This window comes from Portunus trituberculatus, chromosome 43 (genome assembly GCF_017591435.1).
Source record: "Portunus trituberculatus isolate SZX2019 chromosome 43, ASM1759143v1, whole genome shotgun sequence".
Taxonomy (NCBI): domain Eukaryota; kingdom Metazoa; phylum Arthropoda; class Malacostraca; order Decapoda; family Portunidae; genus Portunus; species Portunus trituberculatus.
In genome coordinates, this window is record NC_059297.1 from 5134171 (window position 1) to 5161670 (window position 27500).

General features: G+C 40.2%; 1 protein-coding gene across 1 annotated transcript in view; it reads right to left on the bottom strand.

Annotated features, from left to right (window-relative positions):
- The window catches only part of LOC123518257 (CB1 cannabinoid receptor-interacting protein 1-like), a 150597-nt gene that overhangs the window by 57772 nt on the left and 65325 nt on the right, over nucleotides 1-27500 (bottom strand). The window contains exon 3 of the mRNA XM_045278985.1: nucleotides 12496-12640. Coding sequence (XP_045134920.1) covers nucleotides 12496-12640 — 145 coding nt within the window. The remainder of the gene's footprint in view (nucleotides 1-12495; nucleotides 12641-27500) is intronic.

Below are 27500 nucleotides of genomic sequence, written 5' to 3' on the forward strand. Positions count from 1 at the left end.
GGTTGCCTCGTTCGTCACCTCAAGCTGTCAATCTCCATCCTGTTTTCCTGGTACCTTGACGCACCTGGTTCTCTTCATTGTCTACCGCATAGTTTTCCTTCATTCTCGCCAAGTAGTGAGCGTAATGAAGGTAATGGGGAGAAATGAAAGAGATAGAAGGTGAATGTAATGGTGTGTGTGTGTGTGTGTGTGTGTGTGTGTGTGTGTGTGTGTGTGTGTGTGTGTGTGTGTGTGTGTGTGTGTGTGTGTGTGTGTGTGTGTGTATGAAATATTATAAAAGTGATTGATTCTTTAGTGGTTAAGCTTTTTTCTTTTATTTATCCTTGTTTTTGTTTTTATTTTTGTTAATCTATTTCTAGTTTGTGTATTTTACTTTGTTCATTTATCAGTTTATCTATTTTTTATTTGTTTACGTTGTTATCTATTTTTGTCACTTATTTATTTATTTATTTATTTGTTAGTGTGTGTGTGTGTGTGTGTGTGTGTGTGTGTGTGTGTGTGTGTGTGTGTGTGTGTGTGTGTGTGTGTGTGTGTGTGTGTGTGTGGGAACTTACGTGTGTGCGTACGTGCGTGTGTGTGTTGAATTCTCACCTAACTTGATACACTAACCTGCGAAAATTATCCTCCTTTCTTATGACTTTGGAAATTGTATCTATTAATATTACCAATTAACCACTACTACTACTACTACTACTACTACTACTACTACTACTACTACTACTACTACTACTACTGCTACTACTACTGTGTGGATGGATGGGTGTGTTGGCGGAAGGACAGGCGTGTGTGTCGGGAAGCAGAATGAAGCAGCGGAGAAGTAACTGAACATGAGCAAGTTTTGGGAGGCAGGTAGAAAACGCAGGGAGGAGCCACCGTGACCACCGGGAGGAGTTTGAATGACCTTGAGTGAATTGGAGTCGAGAGAAGAACGAGGGGAAGAGAGAGGAGAACGAGAAGGGGCGATGGCGGAGGAGTAGGAGGAAAGGAAGAAGAGCAAGGGAGGAGAGGAAAGGAGAAGGAGAAGAGCAGGAGGAGAAGGAGAGGAGGTTAGAGAGGGAATGTGACGGGAATGGGCAATAGGACAGTGAGTAGGATTGCTGTAGTCTTAGTTTCTCCTTAGGTGGATTGGAAAGTGTCGGTCTGGTCTCCTGAGTGGGATCAGATGCTACTGTTCTAAAGTCTGAGGTGGTTCATTTCGAAAAGATAAAAGAAAAAAAAATGTGAAAGAGAGAGAGAGAGAGAGAGAGAGAGAGAGAGAGAGAGAGAGAGAGAGAGAGAGAGAGACCACTACAACCACCACCACCACCAGCTTCTCTAATCTCATAACCTCACCTCATTTTCTATCTGGCCTTCGTTTTTCATCCTAGGAGACTACGTAAGGTGTAGAGTCTTCAAACAAGCATCAACATACCTTTGACCTCTTCAGTACCATGACACGTTTTTATATTTATTCTGCTTATTATTTGGTGATTCTAAACAGCTTCAGAAACTTATGTGGGGAATAAAATAGTGAAGACTGTGACCGTTAATCTTCTGACCTCCATAGCTTCCTCCTAATGGAAATGAAATCGTCTAATTATACCCAAAAACTTACGGTAAAAATGCGTCCTAGTACTGAAGAGGTTAAGGAGAGATGAGTAAAGCCGTTTGAAGTTAATTTATATAGGAGTTGGTAGAATGGAAAATAGTTTAGGTGTGTATACTTTGAAGCTAAGTGGAAATAGAAGATAAAGAAAATCCAAGAATAAAGAAGCAGTGGAAATAGAGAGATAAAGGGACTGGTATATAAATAGGAGAATAAACAAATCAATAAACAAGCAAATAGATATACAAGTAAATAAATAGATAATAAATAAGATGCATCAAAAATATCAAAAATGAAAAACGAAAAAAAAAATAAACAAGCAAATGGATAAATAAATAAATAAATAAATAAATAATAAGATGCATCAAAATATAAAAAAAAAAAAACGAAAAATCTCCTTCAAACACCATAAAATCCAGAAAAAAAACTGAAGGATTTAATGAGAATATAGTTAAGAGGAAAAGAAAAAAAGTTAATACAAAGAACCCAAAACCAACTGAAGCACAGAATATACTTTATACACAAATAAACATACACGTTCATTTACCTTCAATTTTCAACCCAGAGAAGTTTCCACGGGGGAGTCACACCTTAGGAAACATTACGTGGCTCTTACAATTTATAGAGAACACATAGACTAAGAAATGGAGGAGGAGGAGGAGGAGGAGGAGGAGGAAAGGGAAGAAGAGATAGGAAGAAAGTCATTGAAGGGTAAAGTTTAAGAGAAGAAGGCGGAGAGAAACTAGTGGTGAGGGTTTGTGCAAGGAGTTGTGGGAGGGAGAAAGAGAGGGAGAGGGCGAGGTGAGGCATGCAAAGGGAAAGGAGAGGTGAGAGAGTAGAGATGGAGAGTTGGAAGAGGAGAATGAGGAGGAGGAGGAGGAAGAGAAGGAGAAGGAGGAGAAGGAAGAGGAGGAGGGTAAGGAAGGGATAGAGAAGGAGGATGAAGGAGGGAAGCTGAGATGATAATGGACATCCCTCGTTGTGGTGGGAACTATTACCATCTGAGAGAGAGAGAGAGAGAGAGAGAGAGAGAGAGAGAGAGAGAGAGATATGCCATAGTTGCAGTTTCCTACACCCACCCACACACCCACACACACACACACACACAAGCCGTTACACCGTAAATAGCAAAAGTTCCCGTAATTCCCCAGAACAACATTTACATCCTTGGTTTCCGTTGCGACCTGAACCTGCTGCTTTGTTTGGGGGAAAGGAGGAAGAGGAAGAAGAGAAGGAGAAGGAGGAGGAGGAAGAGGAAGAGGAGGAGAATAAGATGCAGGAGAGTTGAGAAGAAAAAGGACAAAGAATTCTATGTTGTTTCAAGCGTCCTTTCCTCTGTCACTTTCCAAAAACACTCTTCTCAAGTCTTCTGAGCCACCACTGCTCCTACTATTGCTGCTACTACTACTACTACTGCCATTACCACCACCATTACCACCACCATTACCACCACCATCACCACCACCATTAACACCGGAGTCTTCATTACAACAACTTCTAACACTCTACGTGCAATCACCACCTTTACTGACATCTGTGGTTAGTACCGTCGTTACCTCCCATACTACCACTACTACTACTTCTGCTATTACTATTACTACTACTACTACTACTGCTACTACTACTACTACTACTACTACTACTACTCGTACTCATGACAATAATTTCTTCTTTTCTTTATGTGTTTGTAACGTCTTGTAACTTTTATTATTAGTTAGAGCAGAAGCAAGAGAGAGAGAGAGAGAGAGAGAGAGAGAGAGAGAGAGAGAGAGAGAGAGAGAGAGAGAGAGAGAGAGAGAGAGAGAGAGAGAGAGAGAGAGAGAGCGTTTTGCTTATTTTGTGAGGTGGAGATAAAACTTCAAACGTTTAGGTAATCAATCTTCCGTTCTTTACTGATTTATGTTTTACTTTTAACTCTCTCTCTCTCTCTCTCTCTCTCTCTCTCTCTCTCTCTCTCTCTCTCTCTCTCGTCTTTACTTATCTTTATATTTTCCCAGCAATAAAACTTTCTCTTTTGCTATTTCACTCACACTTTTCTGCCTCGTTAATCATCTTCTCCTTCCTTATTTTCACTTGCACTTCTCCCCAATACTTTTCATCATCCTCTTCCTCCTCTTTCTCCTACTTCTTTCCTTACCTTCCTTTCCTATTTCTTCTCTCATCGTCTTCTATCCAATGCATCATCTTCAGCCTCTATCTCCTCCTCCTTATCCTCCTCCTCCTCATCATCATCATCATTCTCTATCTTCACTTCTCTTCTCGTCTCTTCGCTTCTCTTTTCATCATTTATAACAATCAACAGCGTTATGTCTACGTCTCTCACTCATTTGTCTTTCACTCACTCACTTATATGTACGTATATGTCAGGGTTTTCTCTCTCTCTCTCTCTCTCTCTCTCTCTCTCTCTCTCTCTCTCTCTCTCTCTCTCTCTCTGAAGATTCCTAAACTCACTCACTCCTACCCTCCTTTCCTCCTTTCCTTCTAACTTTGCTTTCCGTTCCTCTTCCTACGAGGAGAAAAATATATATTGTTCGTACTTCGTAGGAAGTTTCCCACCCGCCTCCACTTGCTCTTACTAAACGCTTAAACTTCTCCCACACACACACACACACACACACACACACACACACACACACACACACACACACACACACACACACACACACACACACACACACACACACACACACACACACTTACTTCCACCAGCAACAACAATACAAAAAATCTAGGAAGGGGAACCTAACATATTCCATGACCCTCCAGCCTCACTACTTTCCTCTGCTACTCACATAACACTCCGCCTGTCACACCTTGCTCTCATCCTCAGTGCCGCGATGATATTTCTTTTATGTAAGAGGGAGAACTACCAAGGGCAAAAAAATGAATATTAGAAAAAAAAGGCCCACTTGAACTGCAGTCTCCACAAAAGAATCAAAAGAATCAGTCAGAATTCAGGGACAAACTTCTCGACACCTCTCTCTCCAGTATGGTAAAGGGATTAAGAATATGAAAGGGATTGAAATAACTCAGTAAATATCTGCGAGCATGAGACCACCGACTGTATGGAAGCTGCAATGTTTCTGGCAAATGTGTCTTATGCATCATTACTCCTCCAGTTTTAGATGTTAATTCTGGCTGTACAATTTTAGAAACTGGTACCTTTTGTGAGTATTTTTTTTTTTTTTATCTCCGTGTATTTTTTCGTATTGGTCTAAGTCCCTCTTACATAAAAATAGTTTGATAAGTATCTATTTAATGCACTAGGAGCGGAAAATGTGCGCAGATATATTTAGTGCATACTATTAGCCGTTGACTATGTAAATTTCAAACTTGCAGCGTAGATGAAATTGTAAACAGAACTGTAAAGAAAACGTGAGATTTATCGCCTACCTTTTTATTAGTAAAGACATATCACAGAAGTGTTGCTGAGAGAATTTGTAGGATACGTTCAGAATGACCACGTTAGTGTAATTTCATATGGCTAGAATAAAAAAAATGATACATATATTACGATTTAAGACTTCGGAGCAATAGAAATAAAAAGAAAAAAAACAAAACAATGCCGACATTTATGGTAAAAAAAAATAATGCTGAGGAATATGAGAAATTTGTGTAATCGATAGAAATAAACTGCATAGTAACCGTGAAAATATTAATGGAGCAAATAAAGTAATCGTAAAGCTTAACAATAGTAACAATATAAGGCTTTCATACGCTTTGGGAGAGTTGTGTCAGTAAATAGCATTATAACGCCATCGAGATAGTACTGTGTCTGTTTAGCGATGTGAACCAAGAACCATTTCAAAAAAACATAAATAACGTATTGTTAGATTTTCACGAGTTTTTTTTTTTTTTCTTCTTCTCTTTTTGCACAGGTGGTTGAAGAACCTTTTTAAACTGTGTCTGGAATCACAAGAGTGACCTCAGAGCTCTCAGGAATATGTACTAGAGAGGTTAGAAATAGTCAGGATAAGATGTTACAATATTTGAACATCAAAGAAATCAGCAAATAAAGTGGTATGTAAAATTGCTGAACGATCTTCATGAGTTTTTTTTTTTCCATGGAAGGTTGAAGAACTTTTGTTAAACTGTCTCTGGAATCACGAAAATAACCTCAGAACTCTCAGGAATTTCTACAATAAAGGTTAGAAAGAGTGAGGATAAGATGTAACACCACTTGAACATGAAAAAAAAAATCAATAAATAAAGTGGATATGTACAATTGCTGAACGATTTACTGAAGAACACTGAAAAAAAGCAGAAAGAAGATAGAAAAATGTTTAGACCACAATAATACACTCAAAGAAGAAACAATGAATAAAACAGCGGATACATGAGAGTACTGAACGATGTATTGATATTGATAGAAAATAAAAAGACTAAACAGAAAGAAAAGTAGAGCGATAATCATCATTGGTCCCGCTGCTTCACATTACCAGCTCCAGAGTTATTTCACCAAGAAGAAATGGACGCAAGTATTAGACAGACAGACAGACAGACAGATAGACGGACAGGAAGACAAACAGATGGGCAGACAAGCTTTTCTCGTAAGGCATATCATCTGTCACTTTATCCAGCTTGTCTCAATGTTCTTAATCTTGCTTTTATATCACCTGTTAATTTGCATCTTCCTTAAATCTCTTCTGTCTCTTCTACTGTTTCTTCCTTCAGTGTTATGTTTATTATCTTCCTCATCAGCGCTTCTCTTCGCTAGTCTGTGTGTACTTATCTTGTTTACCCGTAATATTTAAATCCTTCTCTTTTATATCACCTGTCAATTTGTATCTTCCATTAATTCTCTTCTGTCTCTTCTACTGTTTCTTCCTTCAGTATTATATTTATTATCGTCCTCATCAACTCTTCTCTTCGCTAGTCCGTGAATGCTTACCTTGTTTCCCCGCTTTGTTCTTGATCTCCTTCCAGTATTCCTGCTTTATCCTATTCTTGTCTCATCTCTTCGCCTTGTTCTTGCATTCCACACATTCTCAGCTTGTTTTCTTCTCTCCGCTATTCCTCATCCTCATCTCTTTGGTGTTCTGCATCTCGCGATCTGTTATTTTTCTTTTCTTTATCTCCTCTGTTGTCTTTCGAAAATCACACCTTTTTCTCCTTCATTTGTATTTTTGTAGCACATGAAATATTATGCGCAAATGTGGCTAACTCTGTACTAAAACTTATCGTAATAAACTTGACTTGTACCACTAAATTCGGAGAGATGGTGAAACGTGCTCCAAAATTCATTAGCTGCCATTCACAATATTAGGAAGGCGGAGTTTAAACCTTCCTTTGGCAGTAACTTCCTCACAGAAAAGTTTGTGGTTCTTGTATAGAAAGTAAAGCCGCTAAGGAAACTTTAGTACTCCGAAATTCTTAAGGCGCTTTATCAGTGCTGAAGCGAAAGAGTGAATCGTGTTTCCTCGGTAAGTCACGCGCGGGCAGTAATCAAATAAAAGCCAAGACGTCGACGTGTATTCGTTAAGAGTTCACCCAGTGCTACTTCAGAAATGACGTCTCTACTTAACGGAATGGAGAGGAGTAGTCACTATAGCCAATCAGTACCATGCCATTTCTGTTTAACCACTTTCCTCAGTGTCCTTCGATTACTCATGGTTTGAAGAAATCTCGATTGACTTAAAAGAAAAAAGGAGTTGAAACGAAAGCAGAGAGAGAGAGAGAGAGAGAGAGAGAGAGAGAGAGAGAGAGAGAGAGAGAGAGAGAGAGAGAGAGAGAGAGAGAGAGAGAGAGAGAGAGAGAGAGAGAGAGAGAGAGAGAGAGAGAGAGAGAGATATATATATATATATATATATATATATATATATATATATATATATATATATATATATATATATATATATATATATATATATATATGAACAAGAAAAGAATCCAACGAGAGGAAATGATGGCAGCACGTTCATTCATTCATTTTGGTTAAGACTCTTCTGCAGAAAGGTTTGTTGTGTGAGAGTTGACGTGTTATGGAAGATTACCTCAACCAATAACGAATCTATCTGGTAAACTCTGGTAAACTCTGGAACTCCCTACCTACTTCTGTATTTCCACCTTCCTACGACTTGACTTCTTTCGGCTGACTCTATTGACCTGTAAGGGAACTGGCAATTAAGTGGATTTTTCTTTTTTTTTTGTTGCCCTTGGCCAGTTTCCTTCTCTTACATAAAAGGAATAGGCGTATAGGTAACAACCGCAGACGGCAATTAGAACGACCATATGACTATAATATTGTCATGCCGTGTTTCATTAGTCTTGCTCAACCACCAGCACACACACACACACACACACACACACACACACACACACACACACACACACACACACACACACACACACACACACACACACACACACACACACACACACACACACACACACACACACACACACACACACACACACACACACACGGGACATCGTCGATGGCGGAGGTGGTCGCTGAGCTCCAGAGCAATCATCTATAATTCTACAGTTACCTAAGAGTAACCAAGGTGGGAAAGGAGCTGGTAATGTTTGTCCCGTCTCCATATAGTCATGTTAACTGTTGATTAGCAAAATAATGTCCAGTGAAGGTAAATATAAACTGTAGCCTGCGTTTGAGCCATCAGCTGGTTTGTTTACGTCTGCGCAACATGGCGGCCGTGAACTCGAAAGAGGAATCAGACTTCACAGGGTTTCAAGGAATAATGGAGAAGAGCGCTTATGTGAAGAAAATTCTGGAGTTAGAAGGTAAAATTGAAAAACTGTTTGAAAAGTATGAGGGCCTGGAAACGAGTTATGACAATGTAAAGAGAGACTGTGCCGATATGAAGAAGGAAAATGCAGCACTGAAAGAGGAAGTTAAGCTAATTAAAGTGAATTGCGAAAAATGTGGAGAATCTCTAGGAAAAGTGATGGAGAAGCAGGCTGAATGGAAAAAAAGTCAGGAAGTGGAAAGAAAGGAGGTAAATTACAAAGTTGCAAGTCTGGAAAAGGAAATCAAAGAGTCAGGGGAGAAAACTTTGGGCCTTGCTGAAATTATAGATCAACAGATCATAGAAGAGAAGATAGCTGAGAAAGTGGTGAAGGTTATTAAGTCAAATGAGACATTGGTGAGGGAAACTGTAGACAAAAAGAGATGTGTGGTGATATTTGGTGTGGAGGAGGATAAGACACCGAGTAAAATGGAGAGAGAGAAAACATAAAAAGGTGATAAATAATATCATTAATGTGGTGCAAGAGGAGGAAAAGACCTAGTACAAGAAATAGAGGACTTCCATAGAATTGGAAAGTTCACAAGAGAAGGTATGAGGCCAATAAGAATCAAACTTAAGTCACAAAAGGATGTAGATGAATTGGTGGAGAAGTCATGGAGGCTAGCCCAGCAGGAAACAACAAGGAAGATTTGGTTGAGAAGAGATCTCGGTGAAAAGGAAAGAGAAATGTTAAATGAGTTGAGAAAGGAGGCTTTGAAAAAAATGAAGAGAGGACAGAAGAAGAGAAGAAAGAGTTTTTCTGGAGAATCTTGGATATGAGACTGAGGAAGTGGTTCATAACCCAGAAAAGTACAGCAAGAAAGGACTAAAGAAACTTACATATGAGCGAAATGTAATGTATTCCAACATAAATGGAGTGATATCGGGATTTTAGAACTCAACGATTACTTGAGGGACAAGAACCCAGATATTGTGGGTCTTACTGAAACAAAACTGAGAGAGGGAGAAGACCTGATGAAGGTTGGAGAAGGAAATATAACGTTTGGAAAAGAAATAGAGTAGGTAAGATGGGAGGAGGAGTGATGTTGCTGGTTAAAAAGATATAAAGGTGGATCAAGTGAAAAAGGTATGGGAAAGGCAGAAGTGCTAAAGATCAGAGCAGAAACTAATGAAGGAAAAAGAGGCACTACATAGTGGTGTACGTACCACCTAAGACAAATGCATGGTCAGTACAGGAATATGAAGAAATGATAAGTGATACAGGAACATGTCTGGAAGAAATGTTGGGTGGCTGTGAACGAACTATAATGATGGGAGATTTTAATTGTAAAGAGGTGTGTTGGGAGGACTGGTCAATGGAAGGATCAGAGACAACATGGGGAAATACACTATTGACACTGGCAATGGAAAATGTGTTAACTCAGTGGGTCAAAGAAGATACTAGGTTTGGAGGAGAGGGAGCATCGTCAAGACTGGACTTGGTCTTTAGTACAGAGCCAATGGTCATTGAGGAGATGAGGGTGGAGTGCCCTTTAGCAAAGAGTGATCATGCAGTTTTGGAGTTCAAGGTGATAGACGAAGAGAAATCTAGAAGAAATGAAGAATATAAAGTGGGAAGATGGAATTATGCCAAGACAGATTTTGGAAACCTAAAGAAATTCTTTCAAGAGACAAATTGGATGAAATTCAAGAGTGCTAAGGGAGCAAATGAAAAGTGGAAGGAATTTATAAAAATATACAAAGAAGGTGAGAAAAAATTTGTACCAATAAGACAACATAGAGAAGTTGGAAAGCAGGACTGGTTTAACGATAGATGTGAAAAGGCTAGAACAAGAAAAGAGGATGCATGGAAGAGGTGGAGAAGGAAAAGACGGATTAAGCAGTGGGAAAGTTACAAAAGAGCAAGAAATGAATATGTGTTGATTAGAAGAGAAGAAAGAAAGAAACAAGAAAAGGATATAATTGATAAATGTAAAGACCAACCAAGGCTTTTTTACAGACATGTGAACAACAACATCAAAAATAGAGAAAGTATTGAAAGTTTAGAAGTAAATGGAGTATACAGTGAAGATCCCAGGGAAATGGCAGAGGCTATGAATGGATGCTTTCGGAAGGTATTCACAAAGGAGACTGCTTTTGACAAACCACTGGTAATGGAACAGAAAGGGATTATGAAGGAGTTTCAAGTAACGGTGGAGGAGATCAAGAACATGATGGGGAGTTTAGAAGTGAGAAAAGCTGTGGGACCTGATGGGGTATCAGGATGGATTTTAAGAGAATGCAGGGAGCAATTGGCAGAAAAAGTTTGTGAAGTAATTGATGCCTCATTAAGGGAAGGTGTAGTGCCCCAAGACTGGAAAAGAGCTAACATTGTCCCAATCTATAAATCAGGTAACAAGAGAGACCCATTGAACTATAGACCAGTGTCACTTACAAGTGTGGTAGCTAAGATGTGTGAGAGGGTGGTGAAGACTAGATGGACAGACTTCTTGGAGAAAATGACATACTTTGTGAGTGTCAATTTGGTTTTAGGAAAGGGCGTTCATGCACGACAAACCTGATATGTTACTATTCGAGGGTGATAGATGTAATACAGGAAAGAGATGGTTGGGCTGATGGAATATATCTGGATTTAAAAAAGGCCTTTGATAAGGTACCACACCAGAGACTGATCTGGAAACTTGAAATGGTAGGAGGAGTGCATGGCAGTTTACTAAAATGGATGGAAGACTTTTGGTAGGAAGAGAAATGAGAACAATAATTAAGGACAGACCATCAGAATGGGGATTGGTGGAGAGTGGAGTTCCACAGGGATCAGTGTTGGCACCAGTAATGTTCGCAGTCTACATAAATGACATGGTGGATGGGGTGTCCAGTTATGTGAGCCTATTTGCAGACGATGCAAAATTGTTACGAAAAGTGAGATGTGACAAAGATTGCGAACTACTCCAGGAAGACTTGGACAGAATATGGAAATGGAGCTGTACATGGCAAATGGAGTTCAACACGACAAAATGCAAGAAAATAGAGTTTGGCAAGAGTGAAAGAAGAATCAGGAGTATGTACAAGATAGGAAATGAAGACATAAAACCAGTCATGAAGAAAAAGACCTTGGGGTGACAATTACCAATGACCTATCGCCAGAGAGACATATAAACAAAATAATTGGAGAAGTATTGAACTTATTGAGGAACATAAGAGTGGCGTTCGTATATCTAGATGAAGAAATGATGAAGAAAATAATTACTGCAATGATAAGACCGAGGCTTGAATATGCAACAATACAGTGGGCTCCGAACTTAAAGAAACACATAAGGAAACTAGAGAAAGTACAGAGGGCTGCAACGAAAATGGTGCCTGACTTAAGAGATTTGACTTATGAAGACAGACTGAAAAGAATGCAACTTCCAACCCTGGAAAACAGAAGAGAAAGGGGAGACCTGATAGCAATATACAGAGTGATGATTGGCATGGAAAAATGGATAGGGAAGATCTGTGTATGTGGAATGGAAGAATGTCGAGAGGGCATGGGAAAAACTAAAATGGCCACTTATAGGAGAGATGTGAAAAAATATAGCTTCCCTCATAGAAGGGTGGAAGCATGGAATAGTTTAGACGTGGAAGTGGTCAACGCAAGGAATATTCATGATTTTAAGAAAAAGCTGGACATTAATAGATATGGAGACGGGACAACACGAGCATAGCTCTTTTCCCGTATGTTACAATTAGGTAAATACACACCACAGTTTCTATAAACACTAATTATAATAGGAAAACAAACATGCAGAAGAGGAAATTCCGTATGACACAACATACACTTGCGAAGCAGAGGAAGGAAAGACACAGCTGCAGTCAGTCACACACACACACACACACACACACACACACACACACACACACACACACACACACACACACACACACACACACACACACACACACACACACACACACACACACACACACACACACATGTCTTTTCCACTTTCTTTTACCTTCCTCCTCTTCTTCCTTCTCCTTCTCCTCTTTCTCCTCCTCCTCCTCCTCCTCCTCCTCCTCCTCCTCCTCCTCCTCCTCCTCCTCCTCCTCCTACTCCTCTTCCTCCTCCTCCTCCTGCCATACATCCATCATCCCACGCACCAACATCACCAACATGCTGAGTAGACACAAATTCTTATCTCTAGTGACATTGTAACGTACCAGGACCACGAAGGGCAAGTCGTCCCGGTGTCCTTTGGGCGAGGGAAGGGCGCCCTCTGTGTGCAGGCGCGAGCTGTAGGCAGAGGCTGTGGAGTCGTATACTCTCTCTGTCGTTTCTACCTCCTCTCCGCAGATGATCGCTCCTCTGTGCCGAGAAAAAGGGGCAGTCATTAACCTCTACAGCACCAAGACGCATTTTCATATTCATTTTGCCTAATATTTGGTGATTTTATACAGCTTCAGAAACTTATGTTGGGATTAAAATAGTGAACACTCTGGCCAATGTTGAATAGGCAGAATGCACCAGTAACCAATCTCACAGTAACCAGTCACACCAGTAACCAGTAACTAATCACAAGGAAGGATCCGTGTGTTTGTTGCAGGCTCCCACCAAGCTAACTTTGTCCATCTTCCACCAATCATAATCCATTCCATCAGGTGGACTTGCGGGTTGAGCCACTCTCTCCAGGCTCAGTTCTTGTCCTCTCCGCGAGGTCAAACGACGCTAACTCCGGTCCACTCCTGGATGAGTGACTGCCTGGGCGCCTGACACTCCTAACCTTGCTACCACAGGACATCAAGCCTGGTCCCACCACAGAATTTAAAGATTCCATCGCTTTCCCAACCCCTCGTTCCCTCTGGGCTGTGATGTGCTGTGTTCTGTTTTGTTTTGCTGTGTTCTGCTGTTTGTTATAAATTGGTGTGTCTTATTCTAATGTTTTTTCTATTTTTGCTTGCTGTTGCTGTGTGTGTGGGGGGGAGAAGGGGAAGTAGGTTGGTGGGTGGGTGTGTGTGAGATGCATACCAAACACTGAGGCAGCGAACACACGCACTAAACACAAGGCGCCACGCGAGCAACAAAGGAAAAGATTAAAGCGAGGAAAAGAAGAAATACGCGTGGTACGTTTGTGAATATTCTTGACAAATGTAAAATATATGTTTTTGGCAGGACTGCATACTTCCTGCTGCCTTCATTTCCTTCCCCACCCCTAGGGAAGAGAGAGAGAGAGAGAGAGAGAGAGAGAGAGAGAGAGAGAGACAATACTCATGCATTTCTGAGCTGGCTTAGTTAGTGCTTAGAATCATTCTCTCTCTCTCTCTCTCTCTCTCTCTCTCTCTCTCTCTCTCTCTCTCTCTCTCTCTCTCAATTAATTTCCATTGAGTACAAAACCTCATAGTAATAATAATAATGATAATAATAATAATAATAATAATAATAATAATAATAATAATAATAATAATAATAATAATAATACCAGCACCATTATTTCTTCTATTTAATGCGTGACTCCTTTCTCTCATATGCAGTATATTAAGAGGAAGCGAAGGGAAAGGCATGAAGAAGATGGAGGATGGGAAGGAAAACGAGGAGGAGGAGGAGGAGGAGAAGAAAAGGAAGAGAAGCAGTAGAAAAATGAATACTTTGTAGAAAGGAGGAGAAACAGAATCAAAGGATGAAGGATAGAGGAAGAATTACAGAAATGAAAAGGAGAGAAAGAGGAGGTGGAGGAATAGGAGAAGGAGTACAAGAGGAACTGGAACAAGAGTAATGAGAATAATGATAAAGATTAGAAGTAAAGCAAGAAAGAAGGAACGGTAGGAAGACAAAGAGGAGGAGGAGGAGGAGGAAGAGGAGGAGGAGGAGGAGGAGGAGGAGGAGGAGAAGGAGAATAGGATGCATAAACAAATATAGCTTTTATTCTGGTAATGTGTGTGTGTGTGTGTGTGTGTGTGTGTGTGTGTGTGTGTGTGTGTGTGTGTGTGTGTGTGTGTGTGTGTGTGTGTGTGTGTGTGTAGCGACATCTGCAATCTACTTTCTAATTCACGAAGTAAAAAAAAGGTTGTCAACATGTAGGACAATACAATAGAGACACTGTTTGGAGGAAGAGGAGGAGGAGGAGGAGGAGGAGGAGGAGGAGGAGGAGGAGGAGGAGGAGGTCGTTATCCTTACCTCCAAACCTAACTTAACCTTCCGCTTCACGTTAACTAGTTTGCTGGTCAGGCTTTGAAATTTCTTGATTTTACGAAGAGGAATAAAAAGAGGGAAAGGAAGAGGAGAAAGAGGAGGAGGAAGAGGAAGAGGAGGAGGAGGGGGAGGAGGAGAAGGAGGAGGAGGAATAAAAAGAAATACAAGAGAAGCAGAGGGAGAACAAGGAGAGGGAGGAATAGAAAGAGGGAGATAAACAGGAAAGGATTGAGAAAGAGCGGAAGGAGAAAGAGGTTTTGAAAAGAAAAAAAAAAGCAGAGAAAGAGAAGCAGAAGCAGAACAAGAAGAAGGTGGAATAGGAAGAGGAAGATAAACAGGAGAGGGTTAAAGAAGAGGAAGAAGAAGAGAAGAAGAATGGAAGGATGATGAAGATGAAAAAAAATATTAGGTATTTTTCTTTTAAACATGAAATTAACCATCTTTTCCCTGCTTTTCTTACTTTTAATGGAAATATATATACAGAGAGAGAGAGAGAGAGAGAGAGAGAGAGAGAGAGAGAGAGAGAGAGAGAGAGAGAGAGAGAGAGAGAGAGAGAGAGAGAGAGAGAGAGAGAGAGAGAGAGAGAGAGAGAGAGAGAGTTGATTTGATATAGTTATGAGCGCATGAATGAAACGTGTGTAAGAGAGAGAGAGAGAGAGAGAGAGAGAGAGAGAGAGAGAGCGTTGATTTGATATAATTTCAAGCGCATGAATGAAGCGTGTGTAAAAAAAGTACCTTCGTTGAGGGCGTGGCTGAATTTAGCTTCAATGAACAAATGAGCACGGCGTAAGGCTCCATCTCCCTCCCCTCTCCTCTCCTACTTTCCCTTTCCTTCCCCTCCCCTCTTCTCTCCCTCTACTCAACCATCCCTCTTTTCCTCCTCCTTCCCCTCCCTCCCTTCTGCTTCAGTCCTCTTCTCTTAACTTCCTCCTTCCCTCCTCCCTTCTCCTCCTCTCTCCCTCTATTCAACTAACCCCTTTTTCCTCCTCTCCCCTCTCTTCTTCTCCAGTCTTCTTCACTTCACTTCTTCTTCCCTCCCTTTCATTCATCCTTTCTCCTCCTCTCTCCATCTTTTCCTCCTTCTCCTTCCCTTCTCTCCCTTCTCCTCCAGTCTTCTTCACTTCACTTCTTCTTCCTTCTCTTCCATTCACCCTTTCTCCTCCTCTTTATCTCCCTCACTTCCATAGCTGGAAATATTACTACGATAACACATAAATTGATAGCGATAACCATATTGGCGATAACAGACAATCGATACCTGATGATGAATTTGTCACGTCATATCCGGTAACCGATTAATCAGTAAATCCAAAAATTTTCATTGTAATCGATAGTAATATTGATTTTTTTTTCATAGAAGGAAAACTAATAGTCGGTAAATCCAGATCTTTTGCTTTGTGTTCCTCCTCCTCCATTTTTCTCCACCTGTTCTTCTTCCACCACCACCACCACCACCACTACTACTACTACTACTACTACTACTACTACTACTACTACTACTACTACTACCTCCTCCTTTTCCCTCTTCCTCCAGCACCATTTTTTTCCACCTCCTCTTCTTCTTCCACCACCACCATCACCACCACCACTACTACCTCCTTTTCCCGCCTCCTCCAACTCCATTTTTTCCACCTCCTCCTCTTGCTCTTCCACCACCACTACCACCACCATCATTACCTCCTTTTCCTCCTCCTAGTAAATATTTCAGATTCTATTCCTGTATGAACTTCCTTTGTATTCCTCCTCTTCCTCCTCTTATTCTTCCCGTCTCTCTTATCTCCGCCCTTCCAGTGTTTCCAATTAGCCCCGGCGCCCGTGGCCAAGGCACTTCCTGGGTGGACTTGTATTTGCCTCACACTGATAGGAGATAAGGGCTGATAGGGACCTTTTTGGAGGGCGATTTCGAGAGGCAGGGTTATCGCGTTGACCTTGAGAGAGAGAGAGAGAGAGAGAGAGAGAGAGAGAGAGAGAGAGAGAGAGAGAGAGAGAGAGAGAGAGTTAAACAGACAGACAGACAGACAGAGTAACAGGGAAAGGGGGGATAGTGGCTACATACATACTCACAAACATAAATAAATTGACATACAGACAAGCAAACCAAGACACTCTGATCTACTCCCACACACACACACACACACACAATGAAGCCTTCTCAACACAGCACAGACTCCTCAGACAGCAACACCGTGGTGGGGAACACATAACTCACCACCTTTATAGTATTGCGTTATTGTCTAGCCTATATTACCACGTTGCTCGCCCACTCCTCAGCCACACCAAGGCCACCACCACCCACGCCTGCCTGCTCTCTCTCTCTCTCTCTCTGACTCTCTATACTGCAAATGTGCCCGGCCGGAAGTCATGCGTGGGTGTTCCTCGTGTGTTTCTCAAATAGGTGTTTCTGTGCCACGGACAATGAAAGGTTTGGCAATGAAGGAAGATCGTAACCTAAACTGTATGGGTGATGTAAACTTTTTTGCAATGCTGTGTTTGTCGTCGTTGTTGTCTCTCTCTCTCTCTCTCTCTCTCTCTCTCTCTCTCTCTCTCTCTCTCTCTCTCTCTCTAGTCAATTAAAACAAATAAGTGTTTTTCTGCTGCTATCAATGAGGGATTTGGGAGTGGAAGACGACCTTAATTTAACCTTAACCTCTTCAACACTGCGACACATTTTTACCTTGAAATTTGTGTATGATTAGACCATTTTGTTGACATTAGGAAGGGTCTATGGAGGTCAGAAGATTAATGGCCACAGTCTTCACTATTTTAATCCCCCACATGAGTTTCTTAAGCTGTATAAAATCACCAAATAGTAAGCAGAATGAATATGGAAACGCGTCGTGGTACTCAAGGGGTTTAAGTCCGAGTGAAGTCTTGGGACCCATTGAAATAGTGAATTTATAAGGCAGGACTACATGAAGCTTGAGACTCTTAAGATGGATATTCTATGAGACTGAATTCATAAGCACAGTACCTGGTTTTCAAGAGGCCTCTGTCTAGCACCTTAAGCAGCCCACTTACTCTTCATCCGAACAGATTTATTTTTCTAGTGACTTGCTCCTCTGTTTTATCCTCCATTCGATTTCAAAGGAAAGAAGAAAATGAAAATGGAAAAAAGGTGTCTTGTTTTTTTTTTTTTATCGTACAAGATAGAATGCTTCGTACTCTTCTGACTTTTGCGTTAATTTTTTCTTACACCATAGAATGAAAGGGGATAGTTAATATACCATGACTCAATACCATGACTCGTTTCCATATTCTTTCTGCTTGCTATTTGATGATTTTTTACAGCTTCAGAAACTCATGTGGGGATTGATATAGTGAAGACTATGGCCATTAATCTTCTGACCTACGTAGACCTTTCCTGATGTCAATAGAATGATCTAATCGTACAGAAATCTCAGAGTAAAACTTCATCCCATTACTGAAGTGTTTAAGTTACTATAGAAATACGAACAGACTCTGGGGTGCCATGGAACAGTGGAACCATGCGTGCTTTGGGGTCCGAGGGATCTCCAAGCGCGCGGGTTTGAATCCTGTCCAGGGTCCGAGTGTAGGTTGAGCTTCCTCACTCGGGGCAACGGTTTCCTAGCGGGTGGGCTTTGAGATAGGAGGCACCCCAAAAAGTATCCCGTTTAGCCCAAAAATTCCCGTGAAAAGCCCACATGGTATGAATAAGAAAATAAAAATTACAATCCAGCGTCAATGAAAAGATCCCACGTAAGGAAGTGCTGCTTATTTCATTGTTATAGTATTTTTTTTCTATGTTATTAATTCTATCCGCTCTTTATTCTATTTACTACTTATGTCATTTTTCCCACTGTCTTCCTCTCCGAGTCCCCAAGGTAACTGAGTCCTTTGTTTCCTCAGTTCCTACGTTTTTTTTTTCAACCTATTATTGGCTCCTTCACTACAACATGCAACAATTTACAACACGACAACCAATGCGTGAAATATTAATGAACATCTACATACAGAAAGGAAGGAGGTGAAAGAGAATTGGTTTTACTATTTTCAGCAAGTACAGTGTTTGGAAGTGGCCGTAAAACATAGAAATGATGTCCGAGTGGTTTATAATTTACTACACATGATGTACTTGAATAGAATGAAAAAGGTTATTTATCTCTAAGTTTTCAGTCCTGCATCACGCTTCTTCATTCACATTTATTTCTTTTAGTCATTCATCATTTTAATTCTCTGTCATATTCAAGATTTCGTTTCTTTTTCCTTTTTTATTTATTCAGTCTTTGGGTTAATTTTTCATTCATTACAGTGTTTTAATAGTCTCACATCGTTATCTTCATTCTAATTCTTCATCGCTTCATTTCTTTTCAGTTCTCTTTTTGACATTGATTCCTTGGCATCTTCAAGCTTTTAGTTATTTATTCATTTTTTTTTATTTATACAATCTTTGAGTATTATTTTTCATTCATTACAGTGGTTTAATAGTCTTATATTCGTTATCTTTCACTCTAGTTCCTCATCGCTTTATTTCTTCTCAGTTCTATTGTTGACATTAATTCTTTGGCATCTTAAGTCTTTCAGTTTTTTTCTTTATTATTGTCCTTCCGTTACGTTTTTAATTTATCTCCGTGTTTTGATTGTCTTATATTCGTTAATTTTCACTCTAGTTCATCACCGCTTCATTTCTTTTCAGATCTATTGTTGACATTATTTACTTATCATATCATTCAGAGTCCTTTTCATTTCTTTCATAGTTTTTTTTTCCTTAGTAACTATACCTCTTCTTATATTATCTTGCTCCATCAAACAACCCTCATTACTCTTCCTCCCGCTAATCACCAGTCCGTCATTTAGCCGGTCAATTATTTTCTCATCTATTAAGTTCCACCAATCAATCGTTCCTTCATATTTACTCTCCCTCGCTCCATCAATCATTGCTTTACCGATTCTTTACATATATTCCTTACATTTCTTCTTTTCCCTCACTCTTCTCTACAAATTCCCTCACCTCCTCCTGTCCTCTCCTTCTCGACGCCACACTCGCTCACCCTCCATGTGTAATTCTTTCTTCTTCGTGTACTAAGTAAATTTCAGGTTCTTTGGGCTGAATTTCGTCCCCAGGCAAGAGTGGCATGAATGATGAGGAGAACATAAAGGCGACTTTTAAACTAGTGCTTGAGTAGAATACGTGAGCGATGCGTGAGGGGATTACGAAGCGGAGGAATAAAAGGAGTAGCAGGTGGAATAAACTTTAATATTAGAAAGAAACGCGAATGAGGAGAATGGGTGTTTAATAAGGAACGAGGAGATGAATACGTGTTATACAATGCAGTGAGAGTGAAAAATGTTGTAGATGAAGATAAATAAAAGGCAAATTACGTAGATTGAAGTTGTGATAATGGGGAGAAGTTAATGAGAAGAGAATGATAAAAGAAAAGTAGTAACAAGATAGTATTAAAAGATGTTTAAAGTGAAGTTCCTAAGTAAAAAAGACACTGAAGTAAGTTTGTGTTAATGAGACAACGTGAACGGAATAGATAGTTTTTTTATGTACGTAGAAATAAGAAGAAATATATAATGGACAGTAATATCACTCCATGGGCACTGAAAAAGAAAACATATGTCTAGGAACATGAAGAAAGGGAATTAATGGGATAGCAATGACTTCCATCCATGCCTGCTACAAGCTTACTAGTGATGGCGTACTGATAGATAGAAAACACGTACAGGAGTAGACTATATTAAAAACAACGTATAGATAGCGAGAATAAGGACTGACACAAGAAATAAAGGTGGTGTAAAATGCGGTGTGAAATTTAACAGAATGTTGCAAGATGGGTTTACGTAAAGCTTATGTGGAAAGGAAAGCTTAAACGAGATGGAATATTATGACTAGAAAGAGAAATAAAAGATTACACAGGCTTATAGTCGAATATAAATAGCTGAATTAAGGTAAAGTTTAAGTAGAGAGGATTATTAGAATATATCGTAGTGAGATTTATAAAGGTGAATGAAGCGAGGACCTTAGAAAAAAGAAATAACACTATGAAATGGGGTTAACGTCCTTGGAGATAGAAACACGGAGACCATTCTGGCAAGTTGCAATAAAAAGAATGTCATGTTTATGTAGGAGAAATACAATGTAGATATAAACGGAATGAAAGATATTGAAAGTTACAACATCAAAGGCCAAGATGAAAACAGAAATAAAAATAGAGATAGAAACACGAAGACCATTTTTGGGAAGTTGCAATAGAATAATTAATGTTTATGTAGGAGAAACACAATGTAGATATAAATAGAATGAAAAGAAATGAAAGTTACAACAGCAAAGGCTAAGATGAAAACAGAATGAGAAGAAACAGTTAGAAGAAAAACAGTAAACGGAGGAAAAATATGGACAAAATTGACAGAACATATGGTAACTTGAAAGACTAAGATAAAGAAATAGAAAATAAAAAAAGATTATGAGAGAGAGAGAGAGAGAGAGAGAGAGAGAGAGAGAGAGAGAGAGACAGAAAGAAAGAAAAAGTACGAAGAGTTTTACGGTGGAAAAAAGATATATATCATAATAAAAAGTTCGGTAGTCGATGGAAAAGAATTTAAAGAATGAAGGAAAATTAATCTGTATTGCATCGAATTAAAAAAGAAAGAAATTGGAAACTAAAATAGATACACTGGCAAGCTTACAATTCGACAGTTACGTGAGATAAAAGAGGACAATAAGAAAATGGAAAAAAATAATATAGCTGGAAAAAATAATAAGATAGGGAAATAGCGTAAATGGATACTGAATTGATACAGAAGCAAGAGAACATTAATGAAAGAAAAGAAAGACAGGAAGTGTATGGGAGTGAGTGTGTGTATACGAGAGTGTGTGTGTGACTAAGTGAATGAGTGTATTGGTAGAGAATAGGTACAACATATTCATTCCTGTCTTTTAAGAACATGGAAAGGAGAAAAAAGAAAACTGGTAATAAGTGCAAATAATAAGAAGAAAACGAGAGGAAAATCAAGGAAAAATAGAGGGTGAAAATTATATAAGATGGCCGGAAGAAGTAATAAATTAGAGAAGTAACATAAGAAGAATATAAAACATAAGAATGATAACATGAGAATAATTACATAAGAATAAAAGAAAAATAGTGAGTGAAAATTATATAAGATAGCAGAAGAAGTAATACATTAGAGAAATAACATGAAAAGAAAAGAAAACACAGTGATGATAAAAAGACAACAAAACATTTTAAAGTGAAGAGAAGAAACAGAGAATAACTGATAAAATGATAAATGAAACGGGAATGTCAAAAGAGCATAAGAGAACTAAAAAAAATAAAAAGAAGAAATACATCTATAAATGGAAATAAATAAATCTTGACAATGCATTTTTATCCAACATAGAAAAATAAAAGTTGGAAAAAAGGAAAGAAAAAAATGCTTGACTCTGAACTGACAACTTTCAGGAAAATAAAAAAAAGAATGCTAAAGAAAATAAGAAAAACACGTAAAGTAAAAAATAAAAAATAGAACAGTACATGAACACACACACACACACACACACGTTTCCAACCTAGTCTTTTTTAATCGCCTGACACATGGTGCGCTTTATTTGATGAGAGAGAGAGAGAGAGAGAGAGAGAGAGAGAGCGCTGTCACGTCTGTAGTATTTTTACTACTCTCACTTTTTTTTAATCACCCTAAAAGTGTTATTACACTCTCCTTCTCCCATCCCTCTCTCTCTCCCTCCGTCCATCCCTCCTACTTTCCCTTCCTCCCTCTCTCCCTCCCTCTCTCCCTCGCTCCCTCCCTTCAGTTTTCCAACCCTCCATCTCTTCCTTCCTCCTATCATTTTTATCTCCCACTTTCCTCCCACATTCCCCGCTCTCTCTCTCTCTCTCTCTCTCTCTCTCTCTCTCTCTCTCTCTCTCTCTCTCTCTCTCTCTCTCTCTCTCTCTCTCTCTACTGTGCGTGTTTATTGCTCTTTCTTTCTCTCCTCCTTCTGTGTTGTTATCGTCCATCTCCTCTTCCTACGTTTTTCTTTCTTCCTTCTTTTTTATGGTTTTCTTTCTCCTTCCTTATGTTGTGTGTGTCTTTCATTACTGCCTTGTCTAAATTCTTCCTTCCTTTATTGCTTTCCTTCCTTTTCTTCTTACGTTTTTTCTATCTCTTTTATTTTCTGTATCTCTTCCTTCTTCATTTTCTACTGGATAACTTTTTTGGGGGGGTATTTCTACTTTTTGCTTATTCTTTTTTTCTTCATTTCTCCAGGACAGGCCACGTAACTTCTCTTCTCTTGTTTTTGGTTCTTTCTTTACAAATGCACTCAATCAATCTTAATCAGTACCGTGGCAGGTTTTCCTATTTGTTCTGCTTATTTACTATATGGCGATTTTATACACCTCCAGAAACTTACGTGGGGGATTAAAATAGTGAAGACTCTGGCTATCAATCCTCGGACCTCCATACACCCTTCCTAGTGTAAATAGAAGCATCTAATCATACCCAAAGCAAAGAAATGCATCTCAGTACTGAAGGAGTTCAATATAGTCTCTCTTTCTCATTCCACTTCATTCCCCATTTTCTCACTCTTCTGCTCACCGCCTGCCTATCCTTCTTTCTCTTCCCCTTCCCCTTCCTCTTCCTCTTCCTCTTCCTCTTCCCTTCTTCCTCTCACCATCCATGCACTCTCACCATTAAATTACAGACTCGCTTCCCCTTCTTAGCTTCCTCTCACTACCCACCCTTCTTTCCCCTCTCTTACTCTCTTCTTTACCCTTCTTCTTCTTCTTCTCTTACCCTCCTCTCACCTCTCGGACAAGCATCAAGAAGGAGGAAGAGGAGGAAAAGGAAGACGAGGAGGAGGAGGAGGAGGAGGTACTAGAGACAATTGCTGTTGGAAGAATGAGTGTAAGAGGAAAGAGGAGACGAGGAGAACATTAGAGCAGGCGTAGGAGGCACAAAAAAAAAAGGTAGAGTAGAAGAGAGGGAGAAAAAAAAAATGGTTTACGGCTGAGAGAAAGGAAGCTGTCCTTTCCTTGCTACCCCCCAAAAAAAGAGACAGAAGTACTCCATAACTCTTTGGGATGAGAGAGAGAGAGAGAGAGAGAGAGAGAGAGAGAGAGAGAGAGAGAGAGAGTTTGTGCGTGGTGTGACTGCTTCTAATAACGGTTAGGGCAGTGCAGGGGCTTGGTAATGGCGGCTTTGGATCGAGTGGGTGAACAGAGGCAGGAAATGAGAATCAGTTTGAGCGGGGGAGATAGCAAGAGAGAGAGAGAGAGAGAGAGAGAGAGAGAGAGAGAGAGAGAGAGAGAGAGAGAGAGAGAGAGAGAAACAGAGAAACGATGAAAGGAAAAAAATAAACAGAGAGAGAGAGAGAGAGAGAGAGAGAGAGAGAGAGAGAGAGAGAGTATATATGTCTGATGTTACTAAGGATCGGCAGGATGTGTGAAGATTGATGGACTTACTTATTAATATTTAGTTTTTTTGCGTTCCTTTTCCTTCGTTTTTTTCTTGTGATGTTACTTAGGAAAGAAAACAAAAAACAGAGTAAACGGAATTGACATAGGGACGAGTATTTACGTGTGTCCTGGAGTGAGCTTTGTGAATGAATTGTATGTAAGGCAGCGGTATGTCTTTACAGTGGCTCCACGCTCACTTTTGGGGGTCAAGAGGTTGTCAGGAGCACGGGTTCGAATCCTGTCAGGGGGTAAGAAGAGGATCCATACAGGGTAACGGTTCCTGAAAACCAAATCAAGAGTCCTTCGTTCATAAGCACCGTCATTGCCTTAGTAGATCAGGAAAGCCGAACGTAAATCCTAATAAATCTCCAAGGGATTGAGAATAAAGGAAAGGAAAGGAGTGTAGGTGAATGTCTGGACTGGGAATAAAGGAAAGGGAAGGCATGGAGGTGAATGTCCAGAGGATTGAAGGAGTGGAGGTGAGTGGAGGAGTGGAAAACCATAATGAGTGTGTGGTGGAGGTTACAAAGGCACTTCCATACACATCAGTGGCGTAGCAGTGCCGTGTCAGTTCAGTCCTTCAGTGTCAATGGTAAAAAATATCGTTACTCTGAATTCGGCTGACGCTCTCACACATGTCCTGCGCAGTATCGTGTTTTCATTCAGTGTCAGTTCCGCATCCGAGCCGTGAAGTTGAATGTCATCGCCACTGATATTCACCAGTTTTGTTTATTCATTTATTTTTGTTTAGGGGTGCCGGGCAAGTGATGTGAGGCGCCTGGTAAGAGATGTGAGTTTGTCCAGAAGAATGTATGGTGAACTATTTCTTGATTTGGCTTGGAATCATTGTGTTGTGTATGATTTGTCACAATCCGCCGTGGTACAGTGGAACCATGCGTGCTTTGGGGTCCGCGGGGTCTCCAAGGGCACGGGTTCGAATCCTGTCCACGGTCCGAGTGTAGGTTGGGCTTCCTCACTCAGGGCAACGGTTTCCTAGCAGGTGGGCTTTGAGATAGGAGGTACCCCAAAAAGTATCCTCTTTAGCCCATAAATTCCCGTGAAAAGCCCACATGGTATAAATAAAAAAAATAAAATAAAAATAAAGAATATATAGAAAAAAGTATTAGATACCTTCATAAACTAACTTTGCTCTAACAACTACTACCACTACTATTACTACTACCACTATCACTACCACTACCACTAACTCTACAATACCTCCTTCTTTCGTATTTATTTTCGTCTTTCCTTCCCAGCTCGACTAACCTTTTACAGAGCAACAAACTATCCTTAATTTTCTATAATGAACTTTTTTTTTCTTTTGGGCTAAAAATCATCGTGTTATGTGTAATTCGTCACAGCCAAAGTATATGCTCAGCAATCTCAAACGACGGGTATAGAAAAAAAATATTAGGTTCCTTCATCAATTAATTCTCACAGAGCAACAAACTATCCTTAATTTCTTTTTTATAATGAACTTTTTTTTCTTATTTGGCAAAAATCTTCGTGATATGTGTAATTTATCACAGCCAAAGTATATGCTCACCAGTCTCAAACAACGTACTTAGAAAAAAATATATATACCTTCCACTATCAATTAACAAACTGTCCATATATTTTTTTCCCCTACGATTCGTGAACCCAATTTCTTTTCTTCAGCTTACGTTCAGCCTCTCCCTCTTCATCCTGGACATCACTTATTTCACGCACCTCGAGTCACTACGGATATATGTCAATAGACGTCACTGAAGCGTCTCGGATTTCACTGACACTGAACTGACACGTTCCCTGATAAGCCATTGATGTGTATGTGTGTGTGTGTGCGTGTGTGTGTGTGTGTGTGTGTGTGTGTGTGTGTGTGTGTGTGTGTGTGTGTGTGTGTGTGTGTGTGTGTGTGTGTGTGTGTGTTAGCCAGCCTTCGTCAGTGAATGAAGTGGGTAGTGGGAGAGAAAAACAAGGGATGAGTAAATGGGCGGACGTGCAAGTTGGTAGGGCGGGGTGGGTGGGAGGGCGGGACTGCTGGCGTTCATGGGCGGGTCACGTATTTCAGACCACCGCCCAAATCTCAGCGGGTTACACAATTCCCTCCAAACAGCCCCGTACTCTTTCTTGCTTTGTCTCCATCCCTCCTCTCTCTCTTTCCTCCCTCCTCTCCCTCTCTCTCCCTCTTCTCCATCTCTCTCCCTCTCCCTTTTTCTTTACTTCCTTCTATCTCTCCTGGTTTCTATTTTTCACATCTTTCTGTTTGTCATTTCCTTTCTTTCTTTCAACTCATTATTCTCTCTCTCTCTCTCTCTCTCTCTCTCTCTCTCTCTCTCTCTCTCTCTCTCTCTCTCTCTCTCTCTCTCTTGCTTGCCCTCTCCTCTCTTTCCTCCTGCCTCTTCTCTTCCTCTTTTCCTCCCTCCATCTATCCAGTTCCCAAGTGGAGAGAAGGATGGATGGCTGAGGGGAAGGAGGGACAGGGTGAGCCAGAGAGGGAGAGAGGTGAAGGAAGGGAAGGAGGGAAGGAGAGAGGGAGGGAAGAGGAGAGAGGAAAAGAGGGCCATGACTTTAAACATTTCTCTCCGCTTTCATTTCCACCCAAACCAATTTTACCCTTTCATCTCGTTTCCTCCTCCTCCTTCTCCTCCTCCTCTTATTCCTCCTCCTCCTCCTCTCTTCCTTATTCCTTCTTTTTTCTTCATACAACGTTCTTCTGAGTTTTCTTTTTTTTCTTTTTCCTTTTCGCTTATTTCTTACTCCATTTTTCTTTTTCCTCAATATATTTCTGTTACTTTTCTTCTAATTCTCCCTCTTCCTCTTTTTCCTCTTTTTTCTTTTTTCCTCCTCTTCCTCCTCCTCCTCCAATCATCTATTTTTTTTCTCTAACCTTCCTTTACTATTCTCTTTCCTTTCATTCTACTCTTTCTTTCCTTCCTCCCTCTTTTTCTTCATCTCTTTACCTTCATTTGTTTCTCCCCCTTTTTCTTCTTTCCCCCCTTTTATCCAATCTTAAGTGTATGTCCTCTTTTCCTTCTCTCTTTTTTTCTCTCACATCTCATTCTTTCATTCCTCCCTTCCTTTTTATTTTTACCTTCATTTATTCCTCCCATTTTTTTCATCTATCCTCTTTTTTCCAATCTTAAGTCTATGTTCTCTTTTCCTCCTCTCTTTTTTTCTCTTACATCTGTAATAAATGGAGGTGAAAAATGAGGAGGGATTCTCTTCTTCACCCTCACATTTACTAGTGTCACCCTTCACACCTTACCTCCACCATTCCTTCATATGCCTACCCTGTCTCCACGCTTCCCCTCCTTAGTCGTTCTGTTATTCACCTCCTGTCTCCCTTACCCTAAACTTCCCTACTCCTTGTCGTGTTCCACCCCTGCGTCTTCCTCCTGCTTCCCTATTGTTTTGTATTTTATGGTGCACTTGTACGAATCATCTACCATTTATGTATTTCCTATGTATGGTAAGGTCTCGTGAATGTATATGCATCATGCGACCAAGGCGAAATCCTGACCTCTTAGCATAAGGATGGAGGTGCGTGTGTTGGTAAGGGAGTTGGGACGGAGAGGGGTAAGTAAAGCCTCTCTGATTCCCTACCCGTTGTGAGTAATGCCGCCAAAAGGGAGTTGGAT